General features: G+C 42.6%; 1 protein-coding gene across 1 annotated transcript in view; it reads right to left on the bottom strand.

The window, feature by feature from the left end:
- The window catches only part of dnai1.2 (dynein, axonemal, intermediate chain 1, paralog 2), a 332,040-nt gene that overhangs the window by 228,808 nt on the left and 77,443 nt on the right, over positions 1–25,789 (bottom strand). The window contains exons 8-9 of the mRNA XM_078538947.1: positions 4,896–4,955; positions 236–361 (exon numbers count right to left, since the gene is read on the bottom strand). Coding sequence (XP_078395073.1) covers positions 236–361; positions 4,896–4,955 — 186 coding nt within the window. The remainder of the gene's footprint in view (positions 1–235; positions 362–4,895; positions 4,956–25,789) is intronic.

Below are 25,789 nucleotides of genomic sequence, written 5' to 3'. Positions count from 1 at the left end.
AGCAAAGGCACCTACCTGGTTTCAATATTAGTGGCAAAGGAGTCCATAAGCTCCTTGTATTTGCGAGGATGGTGAGAGTACATGGGACAGGGAACAGAAATTAAAGTAGATGATTGATAATAGAAAAAAAAACTCCATAATTATTTTTGCTTTCCAGCTGATTCTTGTGTAGTGCACCAGAGAGCCTGTGTGAGGCATTAACTAGGATTTTCGTTTGGAATGACAGAACACTTACCGTGCTTTCAAGAGCTGATAATTTTTTCTGAGATCCTTCATTTTTTTTCATAGTATTAGGCTTTGACTTCTCTTTCTTGGCCATTTGTTTTGCTAATACCTCCTCGTAGGCATCAAAGATTTCCCACTAAATATAGTAAAATATAAGTCATTTATTTAGAATATTAATGTTATTGGCATCTTAGAAATATGGCTGACAGCAGAAACTGCCCAAGACTGCAGCTTAGAGGGTATAAAATATTTCACAAGGTCAGGTCTATCAGCCATCGAAAGATAGGAGATAATCACAGAACAGGACAACATTTAAATAATATGGATAGAAACGAATAATGACAAAGACGGTAAATCATTAATCGCTATATCCAGCAATATAAGTTGAACAGAATGACAGGGAGCAGGGGATTCCAGCAGTACAGCAATCAGGAACCACTTGAAAGGAGGGGCAAGAATACAAAGAAACTCACTGAGGCAGTCATGGATTGATGCCCCACACAGCTTATGAGAGGCTACTACAACAGATGTCATGTTGGATTTAGTAGTTACTAATTCCCCCCAGCTGGTTAATAAAATAAGCATTGCAGAGCAATTTGGATCTAGAGGTCATATTGGCAGATTTGATATTGCTATCTGATTGGGGCACCTCAGTGTTCATCACCAAAAGTGGCTCAGTAGCACAACCACTGACCAAGCTGCCCATCTGCCAGTCTGACTAGGTGGTTAGAGAACCTCAAAGGGGGATAAACCGACTTGACTTCATCCTCATTAATCTACCTATCACAGACAGATCTGCCCATGACATACTGGAAGGAGTGACCATTTCACAATCTTTGTGGTGACAAAGTCATAGCTTCACATTGAGGACACCCTCCATCGTGTTGCATGATACTACCATCTTGTTAAATAGGGGAGATTCCGAACAAGTCCAGCAGCTCAAACTGAGCATCCATGGAGGTGCTGTGGGCCATCTGTAGCAGCAAAATTGTATTCATCCAGAATCTGTAACCTCATGGCTGAGATTATCCCTTACTGTCAAGCCAAAGAGCCAACCCTGGTTCAATAAGGAATGTAGGAGAGCATGCCAGGAACAGCACCAGAGATACCTAAAAATAAGATGCCAACCTGGTGAAGCACAGGACTACATGCATGCTAAACATCAGAAGCAGCATATGATCCAGCAACCAACAGTCAGATGGCTCTGCAATCTTGCCACATCCAGTTGTAAAAGATGGTGGACAGTTAAACAACTAACTGCAGGAGCAGTCTACAAAAAGATCCCCATCCTCAATGATGGAGGAGCCTAGCACATTAGTGCAAAAGACAAGGCTTAAACGTTTCCAAATATCTTCAGCTAGAAGTGCCAAGCAGATGATCCATCTCAGCCTCCTCCTGATGTCCCAACCTTCATAGATGCCAGTCTTCAGCTAATAGGTTTAATCCACTGGACTCCTCAGATACAGAAGCAATCCATGACCAAATGCAGCAAGACCTGGGCAATAAGTAGGCTTGAGCTGACATGTGGCAAGTAACATTCTGCGCCACACAAGTGCCAGGCAATGACCATCTTCAAGAAGCGAGAATCTAACCACCGTCCCTTGACATTCAATGGCATTACTATCGCTGAATCCCCCACTATCAACATCCTGGAGGTTACCACATATGGAGACTGCCCGAGAGTTCTTTTTAAAAAGGGTCATAAGTTCACCTTGGCACTGTCAACAACATGTTTCTTCCAAGAAGTCACCTGAGCCATATGGTACTTGAGAAGGAGCTGTTTGTTTGTTTTGAACTCCAAAGTTTTAATTAATGAAAAGCTGGATGACAAAGAGGCAATCACATGGCAGAGGCAAACCTTAACTTTGAGCCTGTGGTTTTGCTTTCAGTTTTACTGGGGAAAGACCGAGAACTGAAGGCTCCCCTGACTATCTCTCTTGCCCTCTCTGCTTTGTGAAACCATGCATGGTTCTTGACCTGTAGCCAGATAATCCTCATCTGAGTGTAGCTTGTCTGCACAATTTTGGACTTTCCAGCTAGGACAGGAAGAATTGGTCCTGCTATACTCTTCTCCACGGTGAAGCATTGTTGGTGAACTTAATGACATCTGCTGGGTTCAGCAGCACATCTTCACCCGAGGGAACTTCGGGCCAACAACATCGAACCTCTGTGAAATTTAATTTTTTTTCTCCCCTTTCTAAGAAAGTTTTATCCCATCCGCCCAACTCTGCAGAGATTACCAGTGTGTCTTTTGTTTGTCTGTGTTTGTGTGTCTGTGTATGTGTAGGGGAAGTTTAAAAGGGTTAGTTAGTTACACTTGCAGATTACAATTGTGTGTCAACCAGCTCTTGAAACCTGTTTAAAAGGAACTTTGTTTTATAATAAATTAATCACTCTGAATTTTTTGAAAGAAGCCTGGCCATAGTTCCTTTTCTTCTAGGTACTAGAAGTATAAACAATTAGCCATTTTGGTGAGAAAATTAAACATTTAAATGCTACAGCCTGTGGTGTAGTGGGGCTTGATAATTCGCACACTCCTCCTATCCTGGTCATAATAATATAAATACTGTGGCTACAAGAGCAGTTCAGAGGCTAGGAATCCTGAGGCGAATAACTCACCTCCTGACAAGTGATGGCCTGGACTGAGGTGATTGACCTCCAACAACCACAACCCTCTTCTTTTGTGCTAGGCATGACTCCAACCAGCAGAGAGTTTTCCTCCTGATTCCCATTGATTCCAGTTTTGCTAGGGCTCCTTGATGCCACACTCAATCAAATGCTGCCTTGATGTCAAGGGCAGTCACCTCTGGAGTTCAGCTCTTTTGTCCATGTTTGAACCAAGGCTGTAATGAGGTCAGGAGCTTAGTGGCCCTGGTGGAACCCAAAGAGTGTCAGTGAGCAGGTTATTGCTCAGCAAGTGCCGCTTGATTGCACTGTTGATGACCTCTTCCATCACTTTACTGATGATGGAGAGTAAACTGATGGGGCAGTAATTGTCCATGTTGGATTTGTCCTGCTTTTTATGTACAGGACATACCTGGACAATTTTCCACGTTATCGGGTAGATGCCAGTGTTATAGCTGTACTGGAACAGCTCAGCTAGGAGCACAGCAAGTTCTGGTGCACAAGTCTCAGTACTATTGCTGGCATATTGTCAGGGCCCATAGTGTTTGCAGTATCCAGTGCCTTCAGCCATTTCTTGACATCATGTGGAGTGAATCGAACTGGCTGAAGACTGGCATCTGCGATGCTGGGGACCTCTGGATGCAGAAGGATTTGGGTGTCCTAGTGCATGAATCACAAAAGGTTAGTATGCAGGTACAGCAAGAATTTATGAAGCTAATAGAATGTTATTGTTTATTGCAAGGGGAATTGAATGCAAGGGTTATGCTTCAGTTATACTGGACATTGATGAGACCACATCTGGAGTACGGTGTACCATATTGGTCTCCTTATTTAAGGAAAGGTGTAAATGCATTGGAAGCAGTTCAGAGAAGGTTTACTAAACTAGTACTTGGATTGGGCAGGTTGTCTTATGAGGAAAGGTTGGACAGGCTAGGCTTGTATCCGCTGGAGTTTAGAAGAGTAAGAGACGACTTGATTGAAACATACAAGATCCTGATGGGTCTTGACAGGGTGGATGTGGAAAGAATGTTTCCTCTTGTGGGAGAATCTAGAATCAGGGGTGACTGTTTAAAAATAAGGGGTTGCACATTTAAGACAGAAATGAGGAGAAATGTTTTCTCACAGAGGGTTGTGAGTCTTTGGGACTCTCTTCCTCAAAAGGTGGTGGAAGCAGTCTCTGAATATTTTTAAGACTGAGGCAGATAGATTCTTGATAAGTAAGGGGGTGAAAGGTTATAGGGGGTAGGAGGGAAGGTGGAAAAATCAGATCAGCAATGGTCTTATTGATGGAGGAGCAGGCTCGAGGAGCTGAGTGGCCTGCCTGCTCCTAATGCGTATGTTCGCAAGGACAATTAGGGATAGGCAACAAATGCTGGCGTTGCCATGATGCTCACATCTTTAGAGCAATTTATTTTTTTAAATACCAAGGACAACAATGTGCTAGTATAGGAATTTGAAAAAGCTAACCTTAGAGCCATGAGAAATGCCTCAACATTAATCAGAAACATATAAGTAACAGAAGTAGAAGTAAATATATTATATAAGTTATTGCACAGCATGAAGAAAATTAATTCTGCTTTGAAAAGCACAGCAAGACCTAGACCGCAGTAAGCTTTGAAGTGGTTAGAAGAAAGGTTAAGCAAAAATACTTCAAAAGATGTAAGAAAACATTAAGTAAGAATTGGAATTCCACAAGCAATAACTGAAGACAGCTGAACAAATCAAAATAATTAGGATAGAAATGAAGATAAATCTCATGGTGCAGCAAGGAAGATCTTGAATTTTTTTACCATTTTTTGAACTTGGCATCTTACGCCTGTAAGGGCTGTGACAGAAAAGTCAAATAAAATAGACAATGAATTTTGTCATCATATATTTGTGCGATTAAATAATCTACACACTTGACAGCAGCCATCATTGAAGGATGTATTTTCCACATAGTAAAAATACTGTCCAATTCTTCTCTAAATGGTATTTATAAGTATTTGCACAATGTTTGTTAATCATTGAGAACCTATGGAAAAAATATAGATCCACATTATCACCTGATTAGCTGTAGAGGAAAAGTTTGTTCTCGGAGGTGGTTCTGTCTGGCATCCATTTTCCTGTGGGGACAATGGGAAACTTTAGCACAGTTATGTCAAACAAGCTATCACTATTGATCATAGCCTAGGCTGGGATTTTCCAGCCCCGCCTGCCACTGGGAACTTCTGGTAAAATCTCAGCCCTATTGTCAGTCATATAATTATGTTTTATTATTTCTTGCCTGATTTAGTACATAAGTGACCTGATCTATTTGAGGATTTGGTCTCATCATGACCTTATTGGAAAGCTGGAGGCACCAAATGAATGGACGCTGCAGCTTAGCAACTTCAGGTCATTGCAATATTAAGTAGGCAAGAAGTTGAGCCAGATGGCAAAAAGACAGGTTTGGTTTAGCTTGTGGAGTTGTCTGTGCTGGATCTTTAAGGCCGGCCCCGCGCTGTGTCCCCTAGATCTCCTGAGCAGCACATCCTGCGCTGCTATAATGCCTTTGCTATTTATGCCTTTGTCAGCTGTGGTTCAGTGGTAGCACTCTTGCCTCTGGGTCCGAAGCTCATGGGTTTAAGTCCAAGTCTAGAGACTTGAGCATATATATTAGGCACTTCAGTGTAACACCAAGACAGTGCAGCATTTTCTTCTGAATGAAACATTAAACCAATTTATCTTTGCCCATTCCTAGACTTGAGAGTGGGACTTCTGCCCAACACAATGATCCACCAATGGCCAAGGCTTAGTTTCCTGGTGTGGAGGTCATGAGATAGTCATTAATCAAATTCCCGCTAGCGCCAGAAAAATACAAATGGTGCTAAAGCAGGGCCATGTTGCAGCAACAGAAGTGGTTAAAAGAAATTTTAAAGGGGTCATAGGGCCCCCAAAACTAGAAGAAGTTATGGATTAAAAGTCTTAGTTGAAATTGAGACCTTTAACAGCTAAACTATCAGGGAGATTTAGTGGTAGAAGAGGCCCTTACTAGTTCTTTCTCTTCATTTACAGCAGTTAGGATCATTACCTTGGGCTTATCATCAAGTTCACACAACAGTCTCAAGGAGCGTCTGCAACATGGGTGGATAGCAGAGAATTAGGCTGAGAATCCAGGTGTTGAAGACATTTTCATGTGACAAAGTGAGAAAGGAGAAGCTAGTAGGAATTCAGAGGAAAATCATTCATGTTGTAGTGGAGGAGACAGTAATACTCATCATCTAGTTGTTCCTCCTGTTCCTCTGCTATCCCATCCACTTTCAGACTAGGGAGTAGAGGAAATCTATTGTACTATGTCAGCAACCTCACTCCACTGCTCCTGCACTGCAGCAAGGACTACATTTCAAAAGTACTTCATTGGATGCAAAACACTTTGAAATGGCCTGCGGTTGTGAAAATGCAAATCTTTCTTTTTTTAAAACTAACAGTGCAGTGTGTTTTCTGCTTCTGTGCTACTGAGGCTTTTCAGGAGTACATATAAGGGAATTACACAATCTGTTACAAATGCGAGGTTTTATAAAAAAAATGTTTTAGGCTGCCTCTTTAATTTAGCATAAAATGGACAAATAAAGAGGATATGACCTGCTCTGAATCCTGCTGACAACAAACCTGGGTGGCATCATTGTTAAAGATTAAAGGGGCCCCCAGGTTGTCTTAGTGAGAAGAAGGTGCAAGGTGTACATGCCTGTAAACAATTATCAAAGCATCTGTGCTGACAGTGGCTAGGCTATTTGTCTCCAAAGTCCCAGGAAGGTGTTTACGAATGTCAGGTTTTGCAAACGTTTATACTCTAATCTGTCTATTTAGTTTCAAGGTAATGAAGTCAAGTTTCCAGGACAGCTAATTAGCATTTCTACCTGGATACAAGGCCCACGTGATTCATGTTGCCATGAAGATGGGCTTTGAGAGGGGGAAGAGTCCATAAGGAGCCATTATACAATCAGTTTGCAGGGTGCTTTTTTAAAATATTACTGAAACTCACAGACAGTATCAGTCTTCAAGGGTCCATGGAAGAGAGAGAGCTGAGAGATAGAGACAGCAATTCTCTATCATTCACCATGCAAGAATGCAAGAGGAAGCTCGCACTTGGATTGAAGAGACTGGTTTCATGAGGATTTAAATGGGACTGGGAGATTTGCCTAGCTTTGGCTAGAGGAAAGAATCTCCAATTTGTCCCTTGCCATGTAAATCAGTTCAAGAAATGGGAGCTACCTCGCTGAGAAAGGAAAACAAGTTCTTGGGAGCTAAGAATCACTTTGGAATGGTTCCGGGTGAATCAAGTGTCCACTTTAGGGACAGAGTAAAGTATAACCACAGAGGTAGATTTTCAGTCATTTAAAATGTTAAATGAGGGATCTTTTCTGCAGTTTGAGTATAAATTGCCTACTGAAATAGAATTTAGTCAATATTGCTTTTAGTTTGTGTGTTACAGTAAAGCTCTTAAAACTTGAAATCTTGCCACGCAATTCCTTTAAGTTGGACACTGGGAATTCATGTTTCTTTTTAAAAGTTATCGGTCACTACGGAGGCTGTAACAAACCTCGATCTTGAATTTCTAATTAATTTTTAAAGTGGGAGATTTGCACTTAAATGCTTTAGTGCAAGAATGTTAAGACAGGCATTAGTTAATTATGGGGAATGTGGGATGGTGGAGGAAACCTAAGGGCATGAAATGAGCTGTGGATGGGTCAGAAGCAGGAACAGGGCTGAGGAGCAGGGTTGAGATCTCATGGTTCGAAAGGGGCTATTGCCAGTTTGGGTCCTATTTTTCTGGGCCACACCCAGCCTCCCAATACTGGAGGTCCCAGCATCCCCAGAAACAATAGCCTCCAATGCACCTGCTCCCATTGGACTTCAGGACGAACCTTTACAAGAATTTCTCCCCATTCAAAGATGCTGGTACTCCCTCAAACTGCTCACATGCTCACAACTGCATTCTCAGCGCTACCTGATTCTAAAGCCATCCCAAAGCTCTCAAACCCTAAAGAATATCCTCCCTTGTGACTCCAGATTTTGAGATCAAGGTAATGCCCTGTATTCTGTCAAAAGAAGGATCTCTATTTAAAGGGACCCTAACAGGGCCTGAATGGCTACAGCCAACATTGCTGCTGAAGGCAGCAGAAAGAAGAGGGATGACAGGAAGACATTTGCATCCTCTGGAAGACTCCAGATAGACTGATGCATCTTTTAGTTTGAGGCAGTAAGGAACAAAAGGGAAGTTTTGTTTTGCACACACAAGAGGAAGAGACTAGCTGCCCAAACCAAGCAGGTGTAGCTGGAGGTCGCTGAGTTAGTAAGCAGCAAGAATGTGGCCCCTCTCAGCCACATACAGTGTTACAAATGTTTTACGAACCTAATAAGGGAAGGAAAGATGAAAGGCATAACACTTTTACATGTCAACCCCCACACTCAAGTCTTCCCCAGCCTTCTCCTGCAAAATAAGACACCTCCACCCTCTCTCCTCACATCCCCATCTGAACACCCAACACTCACACTGACCTTTACCTTACCAACACCTTGCATCCATCCCTCACAGTCGCTACCCTCCACAAATGTTCTTATTCCATCCTCTCCACACATTCCACTTCCCATGCTCTTTGCTTTCTCTCAGCGGGCATAACTCCAGGGAGAGGCAGAGAACCAGGTGGGACATAGACAGAGTGGCATAGTCCATGGGCATAGGTGATAGAGAGATGGGGTCTCCCACATTCCTGGTGACAGCATTAGATAGCACACTGCCAACTGGGACATAATACTCATTCATGCTGAACTGGTATCACCACTAACTGAAATTTTTGATATGCGCAATGTACAGTGTGAATTCTTTCCTTATGTTAGCAATAAATCTTTTATCTCCTGCAGGTTCTTCAAGAGTGACAGAAGAGCAGACAGTGGGAGGAGGCTGAGGAGTCCTCAAAAAAGGGCCAGCAATCTGACAATGTACTGTTACATGACTCATTTTCACCCTCCATCAGCACAGATGGGTACATTTCGGTGGGTACTGCAGTAGAAATAACCTGATTGTTGCATGATGACATCACATGTGAGCATGAACAGGTGCTGGCAACAGTAACAGCAGTGGAGAGTCCCTTTCAGGAGGGTGCAGGACATTCCAAGCAATGCTCAGCTGGCCACAGAAGCTGAGCTTCAGGGCTCATCGATGAAAAGGGTAGATCTGGAACGGCAATGTGTGCTTCTGTCCGCATTTCCAGAGGCAACGCAGAGAGAGATTGGATGAGTTAATCTCTAATAGGAGTCCCATGATGTCTCAGACATTTTTGCTAATCTCCACCTCCATGGAAAGATTGGCCACTGCATAGGGAAATAGTCATGGTAAGTGTATGCTAGCCCAGACCCATGAACTGCACACACTCAATGGCACTTTACACAAGATCGAGGAAAGCCTTGCTTAACACCTCACTGAAATGCAGCTCACCAACTCTTGGCTACCAGAGAGGTGGACGTGGATCATGAGAGGGAAGAGGAGAAAGGGCACCTAGTGGGGACTCTTCTGAAGGTGTTTCCACCTCATCCCTTGCTCCTCCATTTTCAGGCAGAGACAGAGTCTCTGGTGGAAAAGTCTTTGGTGGGGCCCTCACAGACTCCAAAATCCATAGGGTATCTGCCACAAGTGTCTCATGTGTCTGAGCAGGGAACGGGCACCCTGCCTCCAGCTCTGCTGAAAACACAGGTGTTACACCATGCAGGAGTAATAGGAAATGGATGAGAAAACATAATAGTTGCAGAAGGGATTTACTTGGGTATGTATAACAATGCTCATGATGTTATAGTTATGTTTATTTCAATGAACAAAACACTTTATTTGATCTCCTCATTCTCTTGGCCTCGGCTTGGTTACGTTGTGAATGCCACATGGATAGTAGCCCTCAGGTGAATGGCATAACCAGATTGGAAGATGAGAAAAGGGTTTCAATATAACAGCTGGATTTTGAACTGCGGAAATGATTTGTGTTGGACAGGAGGCCACAGGGCATATGATTGCACTGCCATATGGCTTCACTGAAATTAGTTGAAGTTGTGTCTACGAGGCCATCGTGGGTTTCTCTGGCAACTAGGTTAGTGACCTCAAGCACCCTGGCCATAGCTGGCTCCTTTATCTCCTCTTCTTCCTCCTCCTTTTCTGAAGGTGCCAATCAAACTGCATCTTTCTCCTCCTCCAGTTCCAGTCCTGTCTGTCATGTGATGTTGAAGGGACAGCAGACTACAACCATTCTGGACGCCTTCAATAGGAAATATTGAAGGGCATCTCCTGATATGTTGAGGTATGTGAACTGTATCATAAGCACCAGGTAACTTGCTCTTTGGCTGCCCTTGTGGTCATATTGTTCCTCTTATAACATTCCTCTGCATCAGTGATAGGGTTCCTCACTAGTGTCATCAGCCAGATCCTCAGAGGGTTGCCCTAAATGCTATGGATCCAGCCACTCACGATACCTGGAGGTGCAAAAACCTGTGTGAGATGTGGCTACTCTACAATGAACAAATCATGGCGGTTTCCAGAATAGCTTGTAAAAATATACCTGATAATATTCTAATTGTGAAATACGAACTGAACATTGAGGGATGATTGATGAACACTCCAGCATGATCTGAGGGTACCTTGATTGCCACATGTGTGCAGTCCATCACTCCTTGTGCCTATGGGAATCTAGTCACAGTGACAAATGCAAGAGACCTCCGTGTTTGACTAGCCTCATCAGTGTAAATGTGGACCAGCATGTGGTCATGGCAAACAAGGCCTCAGTCATCTGGGGCTTGCACCTGTGAGCAGTAAATTGAGAGATCCTGAAAATGTCAGTGCAGATCCCTGGAAGAAGCCAGAGGCAAAGCCATTCAGGCTGCGGAAACCTTGATGGCCACTGACAATGTGTGCCCGTCTGGCCGCCTTAGTCTTGTCCAGGAGTAGCAAATGTGAAAAGCAACATCCCACAAAGCCTGAGGCACTCTGCTTCCCCATATTGAGATAGCTGATCTTTGAGGGAAGATCATCGATGAACCAGCTGAAGATAGTTGGGCAGCGATGTTCTGGGACTGAGATGACTGACCTCCAACAACCACAACCATCTTCCTCTGTGCCAAGTATGACTCCAACCAGTCTTCCCCCAATACCCACTGACTTCAGTTTTGCCAGGACTCCTTGATGCCACACTCAGTCAAATGCTGCCTTGACGTCAGGGGCAGTCACTCTCACCTCACCTCTGGAGTTCAGCTCTTTTGTCCATGTTTGGACCAAGGCTGTAATGAGGTCAGGAGCTGAGTGACCCTGACAGAACTCAAAATGAGTGTCATTCAGCAGATTATTACTGTGTTAATGCCACCTGGTAGAACTGTCAACAAACCCTTCTATCATTTTGATGATAATCGAGAGTAGAGTGATGGGGTGGTAATTGGCCAGGTTGGATTTGCCCTTCTTTTTGTGGACAGGACATATCTGGGCAATTTTCCACATTGCTGGTTGGATGCCAGTGTTGTAGCTGTACTGGAAGAGCTTAGCTAGGGACATGGATAGTATCCATTGTATTTGTAAGAAGGGAGGCCCAGGATAAAACCATGCTACAGGGTGGACCTGTGGGCAGAGAGACCTAGGATAAAACCAGATCTGCGATAGGAGAGATTCAGGATAAAACGAGGCTCACGTGTGGACTGTGAGAGAACAAGAGTGGACTTGTCGGAAAGCCAAGGAGGAGACCTAGGATAAAACCAGCCCTGAGAGTGGTCCCACGTGGAGCAGGAGGGAGAACAAGAGGGACACTGAGTCAGGAATCAGAGCTTTAAAAATCAACTAAAGGAAAATTAAGGAGAGACATCACAGGACAGCAGGTAGGTTGTTGAGTATTACAGTTTTATCTTTGCTCTTCAAGCCAAGGAGGTGTGTCAAACCCAGAGTTAATACTTTATTAAATTAATGAAGCAAGATAAACTAATTAATCTATAGAACTGAAATAATCAATTGAACAATAGTTTTAGCTAATTAAATAAGTGAGCCATTGAGATAGACATGGCGAGGCAGTTGGCGTGTGGTAGCTGCGGGTAGTTAGGAGTTTCTGGACTGCATTGCAGTTCCAGACAACCATATCCGTATTGAATGTGTGCAGCCCAAGGATTTGGCTCAGAGTTGTTCCAAAAGGCATTTGATAAGGTGCCATATAAAAGACTTGTGAACAAAGTTTGAGCTCATGGAAGAAAAGTGACAGTAGCAACATAGATACGAAATTGGCTAAGCGACAGGAAATAGAGAGAATGGGTGAATGGTTATTTTTCAGACTGAGGAAGGTTTATAGTAGAGTTCCCCAGGGATCAGTGTTGGGAACCCTGCTCCTCCTGATATATATTAATGACTTAGGCTTTGGTGTACAGGGCACAATTTCAAACTTTGCAGATGATATCATTATGGCCTATGAGAAGGATAGTGTTAAACTGGAAAAAGGCCATCGAGAGGTTCGTGAAATGGATGGAAAAATGGCAGATGACATTTAATGCAGAGAAGTGTGATGTGATTCATTTTGACAGGAAGAATGGGGAAATAATATCAAATAAAGGTTACAATTCCAAAGGGAGTGCAGGAGCAGAGGGTCCTGAGGGTAATTGTACACAAATCACCACACTTTAGTAAGGATTTGAAGGGATTAGAGACTGTGCAGGAAAAATTCATGAAAATGCTTCCAGGGATGAGGAACTTCAGTTATGAAGATAAATTGGAGAGATTGGGTCTGTTTTCCTTGGAGAAGAGAAGGTTGAGAGGAGTTTTTATACAGGTATTTAAAATTTTGAGGGGTCTGGACAGAGTAGTTGGGGTGAAACTGTTCCCATTGATGGAAAAATCAAGAACCAGAGGACAACAGTTGAAGATGATAGGCAAAAGAAGCAATGGCAAAATGAGGAAAAACTTGTTTAGGCAGCAAGTGGTTAGAATCTGGAATGCACTACTTGAAAGTGTGCTGAAGGCAGGTTCAATTGAGGCTTTCAAAAGATAATTGGGTTATTAACTGAAGAGGAAAAATTTGCAGGGCTATGGGGCAAGGGCAGGAGAGTGGTACCAGGTGCACTGCTCTTGCAGAGAGCTGCCACAGGCATGATAGGCTGAATGGCCTCTGTCAGTGCTGTAACCATCGTAAAATTCTATGATTCTAAGTCTGTGAGTTTCACTGAACAATGGCTTCTACCTGTGTTGTCACCTTGTTGACCAAGTTACACATAGCTCAGGAAACAAATTCCCACTTGTCTCCAAATGTGCCTGCAAAGTGGGAAGAATCGTGCAGGATTCCTGACCCACCAGCAAATTTCAAGGCTTTCAACAATGCCTGCATGCAAACTGGGCCCGCTGTGTGGCAGCTGAAATTCTGCCCAAGACAATAGACCAACTTTCACCAACTATTAGAGGTACTGGTCATAGCAGTAATCTTGATTAACAATGATTTCCAATGCAATCCCATATGTTGAACTAACCACAGATGAAGGAGATAGGAGAAAATTCAGGTATTCAATTGTGACAATCTGCATTCAATCCAATAAAAATCGTATGCACAAAATTCTTACAAGCTGAGAGTACACAGGTTGAAATTCCCTTAGTTCTCTAATAAATGGCTTACAGAAGCAGTCACTGAACAAATGATTATGGCATGAAGATTGTTTCCTGAAATTATTATTTTCTTTATTCATAATTACTATGTAACAGTAGGCGAAACTGACATTCTAGTTTCAAGTTTAAATTAGTGTCATGGAGCTATTAATGTATATAAGGTTATTAGAAATTATTTTTCTTTTAAAATAGAGGTTTAGTCTGTGGGTATGTCTTAATTAGATTAAAACCTTCTAGTCTGGGTGCTTTGATGTATACCAGTTTTGAGATGTAAACTGAGAGGGAAAGGTACATTTGCAATTTGATGAATAGACCACTCAAGAGGAGAGTGAAATCTTGCATCCAGCTAGCAGACACCAAGCAATGTTTATATTACTAATAAAATTGGTACTATGGAAGAGGTTTTATTGTTAGAACAGGTTGAGTTCAAAGGGGCTGGTGATACAATGAGAACTTGCATTCAAAGTGGAGTGTTGGGTATAACAGAAGGGTAGTTTTGTGTGTGCAGGGCAGAGGCATGTAACATCAAAGCCTGTAAGCCTACCACTATGTCTGCAAAGGAACCAAAGTGAAAGGAACCTCATTTTGAATTTGTATGGTAAAAATGCTTTGCCTGGTGTCTGCTTAAAGTCTATGGGTTTTCTTGCCTTATTGGAGATTAGTTTGGGAATTTGTTAAAAGTTATGATAGTAGTAATTTGTAGCCATGTGTATATGTTTAATTGGGTGAATTAATAAGTGTCTCTTGTAGTTTGATATAAAAGCTTCTCGAGAACTGGTGGTCTTATTTCTGAATTTACAGTTGTGACTCAAAACATACCACTTGAAAATATAGGTTATGACAGTTGTTTAAAGTTTCCCTCTGGGATTTTAAATAACAGCCTTTATCAACTGCTGGGTCATAACAATTGGGGACTCTAGCGGGATGAAAATATATCTAATTCCTTGGCTGGTATAGAATTGTTGAATCTTAACGTTACGAGTACGAGAAGCACTTTGAATTCAGGAGATAGTGAGGTATTTTAGAAGCGGTGAGACTGCAAGATGGCTTTGGCAATTGCCAAGACTTGTCTGGGAGTAGAACATATTACTCTGACTGAATTGGAAAAAATAACCAAAAGTAAGTTTACAGAATTGGCTGTTAAGTTAAAATTGGGTTTGTTTTTGTATCCATTCAGGGGATGTGAGCTTCGCTGGCTGGGCCAACATTTATTGCCCAGCCCTAGTTGCCTTTGAGAAGGTGGTGGTGAGCTGCCTTCCTGAACCGCTGCAGTCCATGTGTTGTTAGGAAGGGAGTTCCAGGATTTTGACACAGTGACAGTGAAGGAATGGAGAAATATTTCCAGGTCAGGATGGTGAGTGACCAGGAGGGGAACTTCCAGCTGGTGGTGTTCCAATCTATCTGCTGCCCTTGCCCTTCTAAGTGGTAGTGGTCTGGCGTTGGAAGGTGCTGTCTAAGGAGCCTCGGTGAATTCCTGCAGTGCATCTTGTACATGGTACACGCTGCTGCTACTGTGTGTCGGTGGTAGTGAGTGAATATTTGTGGATGTGGTGCCAATCAAGCGGACTGCTTTGTCCTGGACGGTGTCCAGCTTCTTGACTGTTGTAGGAGCTGCACTCATCCAGGCAAGTGAGGGATATTCCATCACACTCCTGGTTTGTGCCTTGTAGATGGGGAGAGAATTCAGAAATCTGGAGTGCAAAGGGACTTGGGAGTCCTAGTCCAGGATTCTCTTAAGGTTAACTTGCAGGTTGAGTCGGTAGTTAGGAAGGCAAATGCAATGTTGGCATTTATTTCGAGAGGACTAGAATATAAAAGCAGGGATGTGCTGCTGAGGCTTTATAAGGCTCTGGTCAGATCATATTTAGAATATTGTGACCAATTTTGGGCCCCGTATCTCAGGAAGGATGTGCTGGCCCTGGAGAGGGTCCAGAGGAGGTTCACGAGAACGATCCCAGGAATGAAAGGCTTAACATATGAGGAATGTTTGAGGACTCTGGGTCTATACTCGATGGAGTTTAGAAGGATGATGGGGGATCTGATTGAAACTTACATAATACTGAAAGGCCTGGATAGAGTGGACGTGGGGAAGATGTTTCCATTAGTAGGAGAGACTAGGACCCGAGGGCACAGCTTCAGAGTAAAGGGAAGACCTTTTGGAACGGAGATGAGGAGAAACTTCTTTAGCCAGAGAGTGGTGAATCTGTGGAATTCATTGCCACAGAAGGCTGTGGAGGCCAGGTCATTGAGTGTATTTAAGACTGAGATAGATAGGTTCTTGATTGGTAAGGGGATCAAAGGTTCCGGGGAGAGGGCAGGAGAATGGGGTTGAGAAGCTTATCAGCCATGATTGAATGGTGGAGCAGACTCGATGGGCCGAATGGCCTAATTTCTGCTCCTATGTCTTATGGTCTTAGATGGTGGACAAGCGTTGGGGACTCAGGAGGTGAGTTACTCGTCGCACAATTCCTAGCCTCTGACATGCTCTTGTAGCCGCAGTACTTATATGGCTAATCCAGTTCAGTTTCTGGACAATGGTAACTCCCCAGGATGTTGATAGTGGGGGATTCAGTGATGGTAATGCCATTGAACATCAAGGAGTGATGGTTGGATTCTCTCTTGTTGGAGATGCTCATTGCCTGACACTTGTGAGGTGCGAATGTTACTTGTCAGCCCAAACTTGGATATTGACCAGGTCTTGCTGCATTTGAACATGGACTGCTTCAGTATCTGAGGAGTCACAAATGGTGCTGAACATTGTGCAATCATCAGCGAACATCCCCACTTTTGACCTTATGATGGAAGGAAGGTCATTGATGAAGCAGCTGAAGATGGTTGGGCCTAGGACACTACCCTGAGGAACTCCTGCAGTGACGTCCTAGAGCTGAGGTAACTGGCCTCCAACAGCCACAACCATCTTACTTTGTGATAGGCATGACTCCAACCAGTAGAGAGTTTTCCCACTAATTCCCATTTACTCCAGTTTTGCTAGGGCCCCTTGATGCCACACTCTGTCAAATGCTGCCTTGATGTCAAGGGCAGTCACTCTCACCACACCTCGGGAGTTCAGCTCTTTTATCCATGTTTGGACCAAGGCTGAAATGTGGTCAGGAGCTGAGTAGCCCTGACGGAACCCAAACACGGCATCAGTGAGCAGGTTATTGTTGAGCAAGCGCCGCTTGATAGCATTGTTAATGACCCCTTCCATTACTTTGCTGATGATCGAGAGTGGACTGATGGGGCGGTAATTGGCCGTGTTGGATCTGTCCCGCTTTTTGTGTACAGGACATACCTGGGCAATTTACCACATAACTGGGAAGATGTCAGTGTGGTAGCTGTACTGGAACAGTTTGGCTAGGGACCCGGCAAGTTCTGGAGCACAAGTCTTCAGTATTATTGCCGGAATGTTGTCAGGGCCCATAGCATTTGCAGCATCCAGCGCCTTCAGCTGTTTCTCGATATCACATGGAATGAATTGAATTGGCTGAAGTCTGGCATCTGTGATGCAGGGGACCTCCGAAGGAGGCCGAGATGGATCATCCACTCAGCACTTCTGGTTGAAGATTGTTGCGAATGCTTCAGCCTTATCTTTTGCACTGATGTGCTGGGTTCCCCCATCACTGACAATGGGGATATTTGTGGAGCCTCCTCCTCCAGTGAGATGTTTAATTGTCCACCACCATTCATGACTGGATGTGGCAGGACTGCAGAGCTTAGGTCTAATCCGTTGGCTGTGGGATCGCTTAGCCCTGTCTATCACTTGCTGCTTATACTGTTTGGCACGCAAGTAGTCCTATGCTTCACTAGGTTGACACCTCATTTTTAGGTATGCCTGATGCTGATCCTGGCATGCCCTCCTGCACTCTTCATTGAGTCAGTATCGATCCCCTGGCTTGATGGTAATGGTGGAGTGGGGGATTTGCCGGACCATGAGGTTACAGATTGTGTTCGATTACAATTCTGCTGCTGCTGGTGGCCCACAGCGCCATATGAATGCCCAGTCTTGAGCTGCTAGATCTGTTTGAAATCTATCCCAATTAGCACAGTGGCAGTGCCACACAACACAATGGAAGGTATCCTCAATGTGAAGGTGGGTCATCGTCTCCTCAATGTGAAGGCAGGTCATCGTCTCCACAATGACTGTGCGATGGTCACTTCTACCGATAGATCATGGACAGATGCATCTGTGGCAGGCAGCTTGGTGTTTTTCCCTCTTATTGGTTCCCTTACCACCTGCTGCAGACCCCAGTCTAGCAGCTAGGAACTTTAGAACTCGGCCAGTAGTGGTGCCGCCGAAAGTCCTGAAGTCCCCCACCCAGAGTACATTCTGTACCCTTGCCACCAAGTGATGTTCAACATGGAGGAGCACTGCCAGTGGGACAGAACATACCCAGGGAGTCCTGGACATTATCTGTAAGGTATGATTCCATGACAATGACTATGTCAGGCTGTTGCTTGGCTAGTCTGTGTGACAGCTCTCCAAAACTTTGGCACTAGCCCCCAGATGTTAGTAAGGAGGACTTTGCAGGGTCAGCAGGGCTGTGATTGCCGTTGTCGTTTCCGGTGCCTAGGTTGATGCCAGGTGGCCCATCGGGTTTCATTCCCTTTTTGAGGCTTTGCCAGACTGCCATTTCAGAGGGCATTTAAGAGTTAACATTGCTGTGGGTCTGGAGTCACAGGTAGGCCAGACCACATAAGGATCAACAGATTTCCTTCCCTAAAGGACATTAGTGAACCAGATGGGTTTTTACAACAATCGACAATGGTTTCATCGTCATCATTAGACTTTTAAATCCAGATTATTTGTTTATTGAATTCAAATTCCACCATCTGCCGTGGTGGGACATGAACCCCTGTCCCCAGACCATTACCCTGGGTCTCTGGATTACTAGTCCAGCAACAATGCCACTATGCCATCGCCTCCCCCCCTCCGCCCCCATAGGGGGCTAGGAAATCAGATATAATTAAAAGTATAGCACACCGTCTACAGTTGGAAGTCAAATCTGTCACTAGTGAGTCACAGCTGGAGGAGAGAGGCTTCAGTTACAAATGAAGATGCTTGAATTTGAACAAGCAAAGGAACCGGCATGTTCCTGCTAGGATGAAGGATTAGCATTGCAAGTTTCAGGAACCTTGGATAACGAAGGATATTGTGAGATTAGTCAAAAAGAAAAGGGAAGCATTCGTAAGGGCTAGAAGGCTGGGAGCAGATGAAGCCCGTGGAGAATATAAAGAAAGTAGGAAGAAACTTAAGCAAGGAGTCAGGAGGGCTAAAAGGGGTTATGAAAAGTCACTGGCAACCAGGATTAAGGAAAATCCCAAGGCCTTTTATACATATGTAAAAAGCAAGAGGGTAGCCAGGGAAAGGGTAGGCCCACTCAGGGACAGAGGTGGGAATCTGTGTGTGGAGCCAGAAGAAATGGGAGAGATACTAAATGAATACTTCTCATCAGTATTTACCAAAGAGAAGGACTTAGCAGTCGATTTGTCTAGGGAAGAGTGTGTAGATAGCCTGGATCATGTTGGGATCAAAAAAGAGGAGGTGTTAGGCGTCTTGAAGAATATTAAGGTGGATAAGTCCCCAGGGTCAGATGGGATCTACCCCAGAGTACTGAGGGAGGCTAGGGAGGAGATTGCTGGGGCCTTGAAAGAAATCTTTGTATCCTCACTGGCTACGGGTGAGATCCCAGAGGACTGGAGAATGGCCAATGTTGTTCCATTGTTTAAGAAGGGTAGCAGGGATAATCCAGGAAATTACAGGCTGGTGAGCCTTACATCAGCGGTAGGGAAATTACTGGAGAAGATTCTTCGTGACAGAATTTACTACCATTTGGAAGCAAATGCGCGTATTAGTGAGAGGCAGCATGGTTTTGTGAAGGGGAGGTCGTGTCTCACTAACTTGATCGAGTTTTTCGAGGAAGTGACAAAGATGATCGACGATGGAAGGGCAGTGGATGTTATATACATGGATTTCAGTAAAGCTTTTGACAAGGTCCCTCATGGCAGACTGGTACAGAAGGTAAAGTCGCACGGGATCAGAGGTGAGCTGGCAAGATGGATACAGAATTGGCTTGGTCATAGAAGACAGAGGGTAGCAGTGGAAAGGTGCTTTTCTGAATGGAGAGCTGTGACTAGTGGAGTTCTGCAGGGTTCAGTGCTGGGACCTTTGCTGTTTGTAGTATACATAAATGATTTGGAGGAAAATGTAACTGGGTTAATTAGTAAATTTGCAGACGACTCTAAGGTTGGAGGAATTGCAGATAGTGAAGAGGATTGTCAAAGTATACAACAGGATATAGATTGGTTGGAGACTTGGGCGGAGAAATGGCAGATGGAGTTTAATCCGGACAAATGCGAGGTAATGCATTTTGGAAGGTCTAATACAGGCAGGAATTATACAGTAAATGGTAGAACCCTTAAGTGCATCGACGGGCAGAGGGATCTGGGTGTACAGGTCCACAGGTCACTGAAAGTGGCAACGCAGGTGGATAAGGTAGTCAAGAAGGCATATGGCATGCTTGCCTTCATTGGCAGGGGTATTGAGTATAAAAACTGGGAAGTCATGCTGCAGCTGTATAGAACCTTGGTTAGGCCACACTTGGAATATTTTGTGCAATTCTGGTCGCCACATTACCAGAAGGATATGGAGGCATTGGAGAGGGTGCAGAGGAGGTTTACCAGGATGCTGCCTGGTCTGGAGGTTATTAGCTTTGATGAGAGGTTGGAGAAATTCGGATTGTTCTCACTAGAGCGACGGAGATTGAGGGGCGACTTGATAGAAGTTTACAAAATTATGAGTGGCATGGACAGAGTAGATAGTTAGAAGCTTTTTCCCAGGGTGGAAGAGTCAATTACTAGGAGACATAGATTTAAGGTGAGAGGAGAAAACTAAAGAGGAGATGTGCGGGGCAAGTTTTTTACGCAGAGGGTAGTGAGTGTCTGGAATTCGCTGCCAGAGGAGGTGGTGGAAGCAGGTACGATAGTGGTGTTTAAGAGGCAGCTTGACAAATACATGAATAGGATAGGAATAGAGGGATACGGACCCCGGAAGTGCAAAATGTTTTAGTTGACGGGCAATATGATCGGCGCAGGCTTAGAGGGCCGAAGGGCCTGTTCCTGTGCTGTACTTTTCTTTGTTCTTTGTTCTTGAACTGAAAAAGCTTGAATTAGAAGCAAAAGACAGAGGAATGGCTTTTAAAAGAGAACTGGTAGAAAGGCAGGAGAGAGAATGGAAACAGGAAAGGAAATTAGAAATTGTGGAGATAGAGAAGGAGGAAAGAGAAAAAGAGAGAGAATTCCAACTGAAAATGTTGGCAGTTAAAAAAGAGACGCCAGTAGGTGAAGAAGGAATCATCGCCAGCGTATAACCCAGTGGGGAGATGTTTAAATTTGTACAAACATTTCCAAAGTTTGAGGAAAAACATATTGAAGCATTCTTTATTTCATTTGAGAAGCTAGCTAAACAGGTGAAATTGCCGCAAGAAAACTGGACGTTATTATCATCTACGTTAGTTGGTAGGGCACATGAGGTTTGTGCTTCGCTATCAGAAGAAATGTCAGTGAATTATGATGTGAAAAAGCATATTTTGAGTGCATATGAGTTGGTTTCTGAAGCATACAGGCAGGAACTTAGGAATATGAGTGTCATGAAGCTATTAATGTATGTAATATTTTGGAAAATATTTTTCTTTTAAAATAGAGATTTAGTCTGCAGGTGTGTCTTAATTGGATTGAAGTCAGCTAGTCTGGGCGCTTTGATATGTACTAGTTTTGATATGGAAGAGAGATAGCGTGCATTTGCATTTTTTGAATGAAGCATTCAAGAAGTGGGGTGAAAACTGACGCCTTTCTCACAGCTACCAAGCAATATGTTTATATTTCTAATAAAATTGATACTATGAAAAAGGTTTCAATGTTAAAAAGTGAAGTTCAAAGAGGTTAGTGAGACAATGCGAATTTGAATTCAATCAGTGGTGGTAGGTTTAACTTCAGCAGTTTTTGGGTGAACAGAGCAGAGGAAGGAAATGTGAGATTAAAAGGCAGCTAAAGCCTCCAACTGGCTCCACAGCAACCAAAGTGAAAGAACCTCATTTTGAATTCCTAAGGTGAAAATGCTTTGCCAGGTATCTGGTTAAGTCTGTGGGTTGCTGTTGCCTTAATGGAGATTAGTTTGGGAATTTGTTAAAAGTTATGATATGCAGTAATTTGTAGCCATGTGTATATGTATGTTTAACCTGTGTAAATTAATAAAATGTTTCAATTAGTTTAATGTAAAACCTCAAGAACTGATGGTCTGATTCCTGAATTTAGAGTCGCATCTCAATATGAGCTTGGGCAAACTTATCTTGAGTTTGAAAGAGTAAAACAAAGTAAATTTGACCGGTAGATATGGGCGTTAAAAATAGAGACAACCTATGCAGCTCTTAAGGAACTCATTCTTTTGGAAGAATTTAAAGATTCAGTCCCTTCGGTAGTGAGAACTCATGTGGAGGAACAGACAGCTGATTCTGTAAGACAAGCAGCAGAGATAGCTGATGATTTTGAGTTAGCTCATAGAGCTAAATCTTTTTACCGTCACCCTTTCAAATTGGAAAAGGATAAAAAGTGGGAAGGTGAAAGGAAGGCTGGTAGTCAGGGAAGAGGAGTAGCTGGAAGTTCCCAGGAAGTGTTTTCTCAGAATAAAAAGGAAGCTGCTGAAGGTAGAAGTGACATTCGAAAATTGAGGTGTTTTCATTGTAATAAAGTGGTGCACATGAAGTCAGTGTGTTGGAGATTGCGGGAAAAACCTGTAGGAATTATTGGGGTACAGAAAAGCTATGCAAGTAAAAGTACTGTGGATTCTGAGGTTCAGACACAGGGGAAACCAGTGGTTTGTGTAAAGGTGAAACAGGGAGAATCAGTGAAAGGTAAAGAAGTGGGAATGTGTTCATAGTTTACTCAAGAGCATTCTGAGGAGCAGGTTGCAGAAATGTTTAAAGGCTTTGAAAGTGAAGGGAAACTCTTTCCATGTGTACAGGGTGGAGTAGGTAAATATGTTAAAATTTTAAGAGACACAGGGGCTAGTCAATCCTTAATATTGTGGGATAGTGATATTTGTTGTTCAGAGGGAGTGTTGCAGGAGAAGGTAATAATAAGTGGAATTCATGGAGATGCTAAATCTATTCCGTTGTGGAAGGTAAATTTAAAGAGCAAATGAAAGAATAGTGAAGTTATAGCTGGAGTGGTGGAAAATTGCCCATTGCAGGGGTTCAATTTATTCTGGGTAATGATTTTGCTGAATCACAAATGTGGGTGATGTCTATGGTAGTTGAGCAGCCTGTAGAAGTGTTTTCAAAAGAAGTGCTACAGAAGGAACATCTTGGATTGTTTCCTGATTGTGTTATAACAAGATCAAAAGCCCATCGGGAAGAACAAAATAAACAAGATAAACAGACAGTTCAAAGGCAAGAAGAAGGTGTCAAAATCCAATTAGCTGGCACTGTATTTGATAAGATTGTTCAGGAGGCAAGAATGCAGGACAGTTCAGTTGAAGTGTTTAACTCAAAGAGGTTAGTGGAGTTACAGAAAAATGATTTGCAATCAAAATAGTTATATCAGAAAGCTTATTCAGAAACTGAAGCAAAATTTATTCCAGTAGGTTATTATCTTCGAGGGAATATATTAACGAGAAAGTGGCGGTCAGATCATGTCTCAGCAAATGAAAGCTGGAGGGAGGTGCATCAGATTGTTATCCCATTAGAGTATAGAAATGAGATTCTGAGGATTGCTCATGAAATTCCAATGGGGGGACATTTAGGAATTAGGAAAACATAGGAAAAGATACAGAGGTTTTTTTTGGCCAGGATTGCATAGGGATGTAGTCAAATTCTGTAGAACCTGTCATATATGTCAAGTAACAGGAAAAGCACAAGCAGTGATTAAGCCTGCGCTTTTAATTCCAATACCAGCATTTGAAGAACCATTTATCAGGGTCATGATTGATTGTGTAGGATCCTTCCCTAAGACTAAAAGTGGAAATCAATATTTATTAACAATAATGGATGTGTCTATTAGGTTTCCTGAAGCAACACCTTTAAGAAATATTACGTCTAAGATGATTGTAGAAGAGTTAATTAAATTATTTACAAGATAAGGTTTACCTAAGGAAATACAATCAAATCAGGGGTCAAATTTCATGTAACAGCTGTCTAAGGAAGTAATGAACAGTTTGGGGATAAAACAGTTTTAAGTCAACAGCTTATCATCACAAGTCACAAGGAGCTTTGGAAAGGTGCAACTATGATAAGAGCATACTGTCAAAATTATGCACAGGAGTGGGATACAGCAATTTCATTTCTGTTATTTGCAATTAGAGACACTCCTAATCCATCAACTGGTTTTAGCCCCTTTGAACATGTTTATGGTCATGAGGTAAGGGGACCACTGAAATTGATTCATGAGAAATTGTTGGTCAAAATTCAGAAACTACTCTCCTGGATTACGTATCAAATTTCAGGGAAAAATTGAACAGGGCATGTGAGTTGGCTAGGGAACTATTAAAGATCTCACAGCAAGTGATGAAAGTGAAAGCTGATAAGAAAGTTAAAATTTGCAGTTTTGTTTCTGGAGAGAAAGTACTCGTTTTGTTCGCAGTACTAGGGGATTCCTTAAATGCAAGATTTTGTGAGCTTTACAGGATTGAAAGGAAATTAAGTGAAGTAAATTATTTAATAAATACTTCAGATGGAAGAAAGAAGCAGATGGTGCGTCATGTAAATATGCTTAAAAAGTACTTTGACAGGGAAGAGCAACAAAAAGAGGTGTTAGTGATGGTGGATGATGAGAAAGAGGTAGAAGTGCAGGTCTCTGAAATTGATTTTCTTCTAATCAAATTGGATAATGAGGGGGTGCTTGAAAATTTAAATGAAATATTGAGTTACCTTCCAAGCAAGTGTCAAAGTGAGACAACAGCCTTATAGGTTAAATCTGGCAAAGTTATCACAAGTACAAAAAGAAATTGATTTCATGCTTCAAAAAGATATCATTGAGTCTAGTTGCAGTAAGTGGAGTTTGCCTATTGTACTGGTACCAAAACCAGATGGAACATAAAGACTGCGTGTGGACTGTTGCAAAGTGAATGCGGTGATGAAAGCGGATTCATATCCTATATCACGGTTGGAAGATTGCATTGAGAAAGTGGGACAATCGAAATTTATCACAAAGATTGACTTGCTAAAAGGATATTGGCAGGTACTGGAGAGAACAAAGGAGATATCAGCTTTTGTAATGCCAAGTGGGCTATATCAGTTTAAAGTCATACCATTTTGTATAAAGAATGCACCTACGACATTTCAAAGACTGACAAAAAAAGTAATTGCAGGTCTAAGCAATTGTGCTGTTTTTGTTGATGATCTAATCGTTTTCAGTCAGACATGAGAGGAGCATTTACAGCATCTGGAAGAATTATTTACTCGACTACAAGAAGCTAATTTGGTGATGAAATTGGCTAAAAGTGAATTTACAAAAGCACTAGTTACGTATCTAGGCCATACCATTGGACATGGTAAGATGGCTCCAAGAGATGCGAAAGTCAAGGTTTTCATGGATTTCCCAGTGTCTACAACAAAATTAGAAGTTTTGAGATTTCTGGGCATGAGTGGGTTTTACCAGAAATTTGTACCAAATTTTAGCCGAGTGGTTGCTCCACTGACTGAACTATTAAAAAGGAACAAGAAGTTTCAATGGACACTGGAGTGTCAGAAGTCATTCGATAGTTTGAAAACTGTATTAACTACGACACCAGTTTTGGCAGTACCCAATTATGCCAAGCAATTTAAGTTGGCCGTTGATGCATGCGATATAGGAATTGGGGCTGTACTGTTACAGGAAGATGATAATGGAATTGAAAAACTGATGGGATATTTTTCACTGAAGCTAAGTACAACAGAGAAGATATTCAACAATCGAAAAAACGACTTTGGGTTCAGTGTTAGCATCGCAGAATTTTGAAATTTATGTTGCAAACAATTCTTCAGAAACAATTGTTTATATAGACCATAATACTTCGAAGTTTTTGGGCAAATTTTGAGACAAGAGTGCAAGGCTTCTCAGAAGGAGTCTATTGTTACAACCATTTAATCTACGGATTAAACATATTGCTGGAAGAGAAAATCTGTCTGCAGATGCATTATCAAGAATTTGAAGCTTGATGGAAAATTGGACCTTTTTTAAAATACCTGAACGCTGAACTGGAGTGATTTCTGTTGGTACCAAGGGCTTGTGTATATATATTATTTTAATGCATGCATCTGGTAACATAATCGTGTAATAATTATAGGA

This window comes from Cetorhinus maximus, chromosome 1 (genome assembly GCF_964194155.1).
Source record: "Cetorhinus maximus chromosome 1, sCetMax3.hap1.1, whole genome shotgun sequence".
NCBI lineage: Eukaryota > Metazoa > Chordata > Chondrichthyes > Lamniformes > Cetorhinidae > Cetorhinus > Cetorhinus maximus.
Note: the sequence above shows the minus strand (reverse complement) of the source record. Positions and strands in the feature narration are given on the sequence as shown.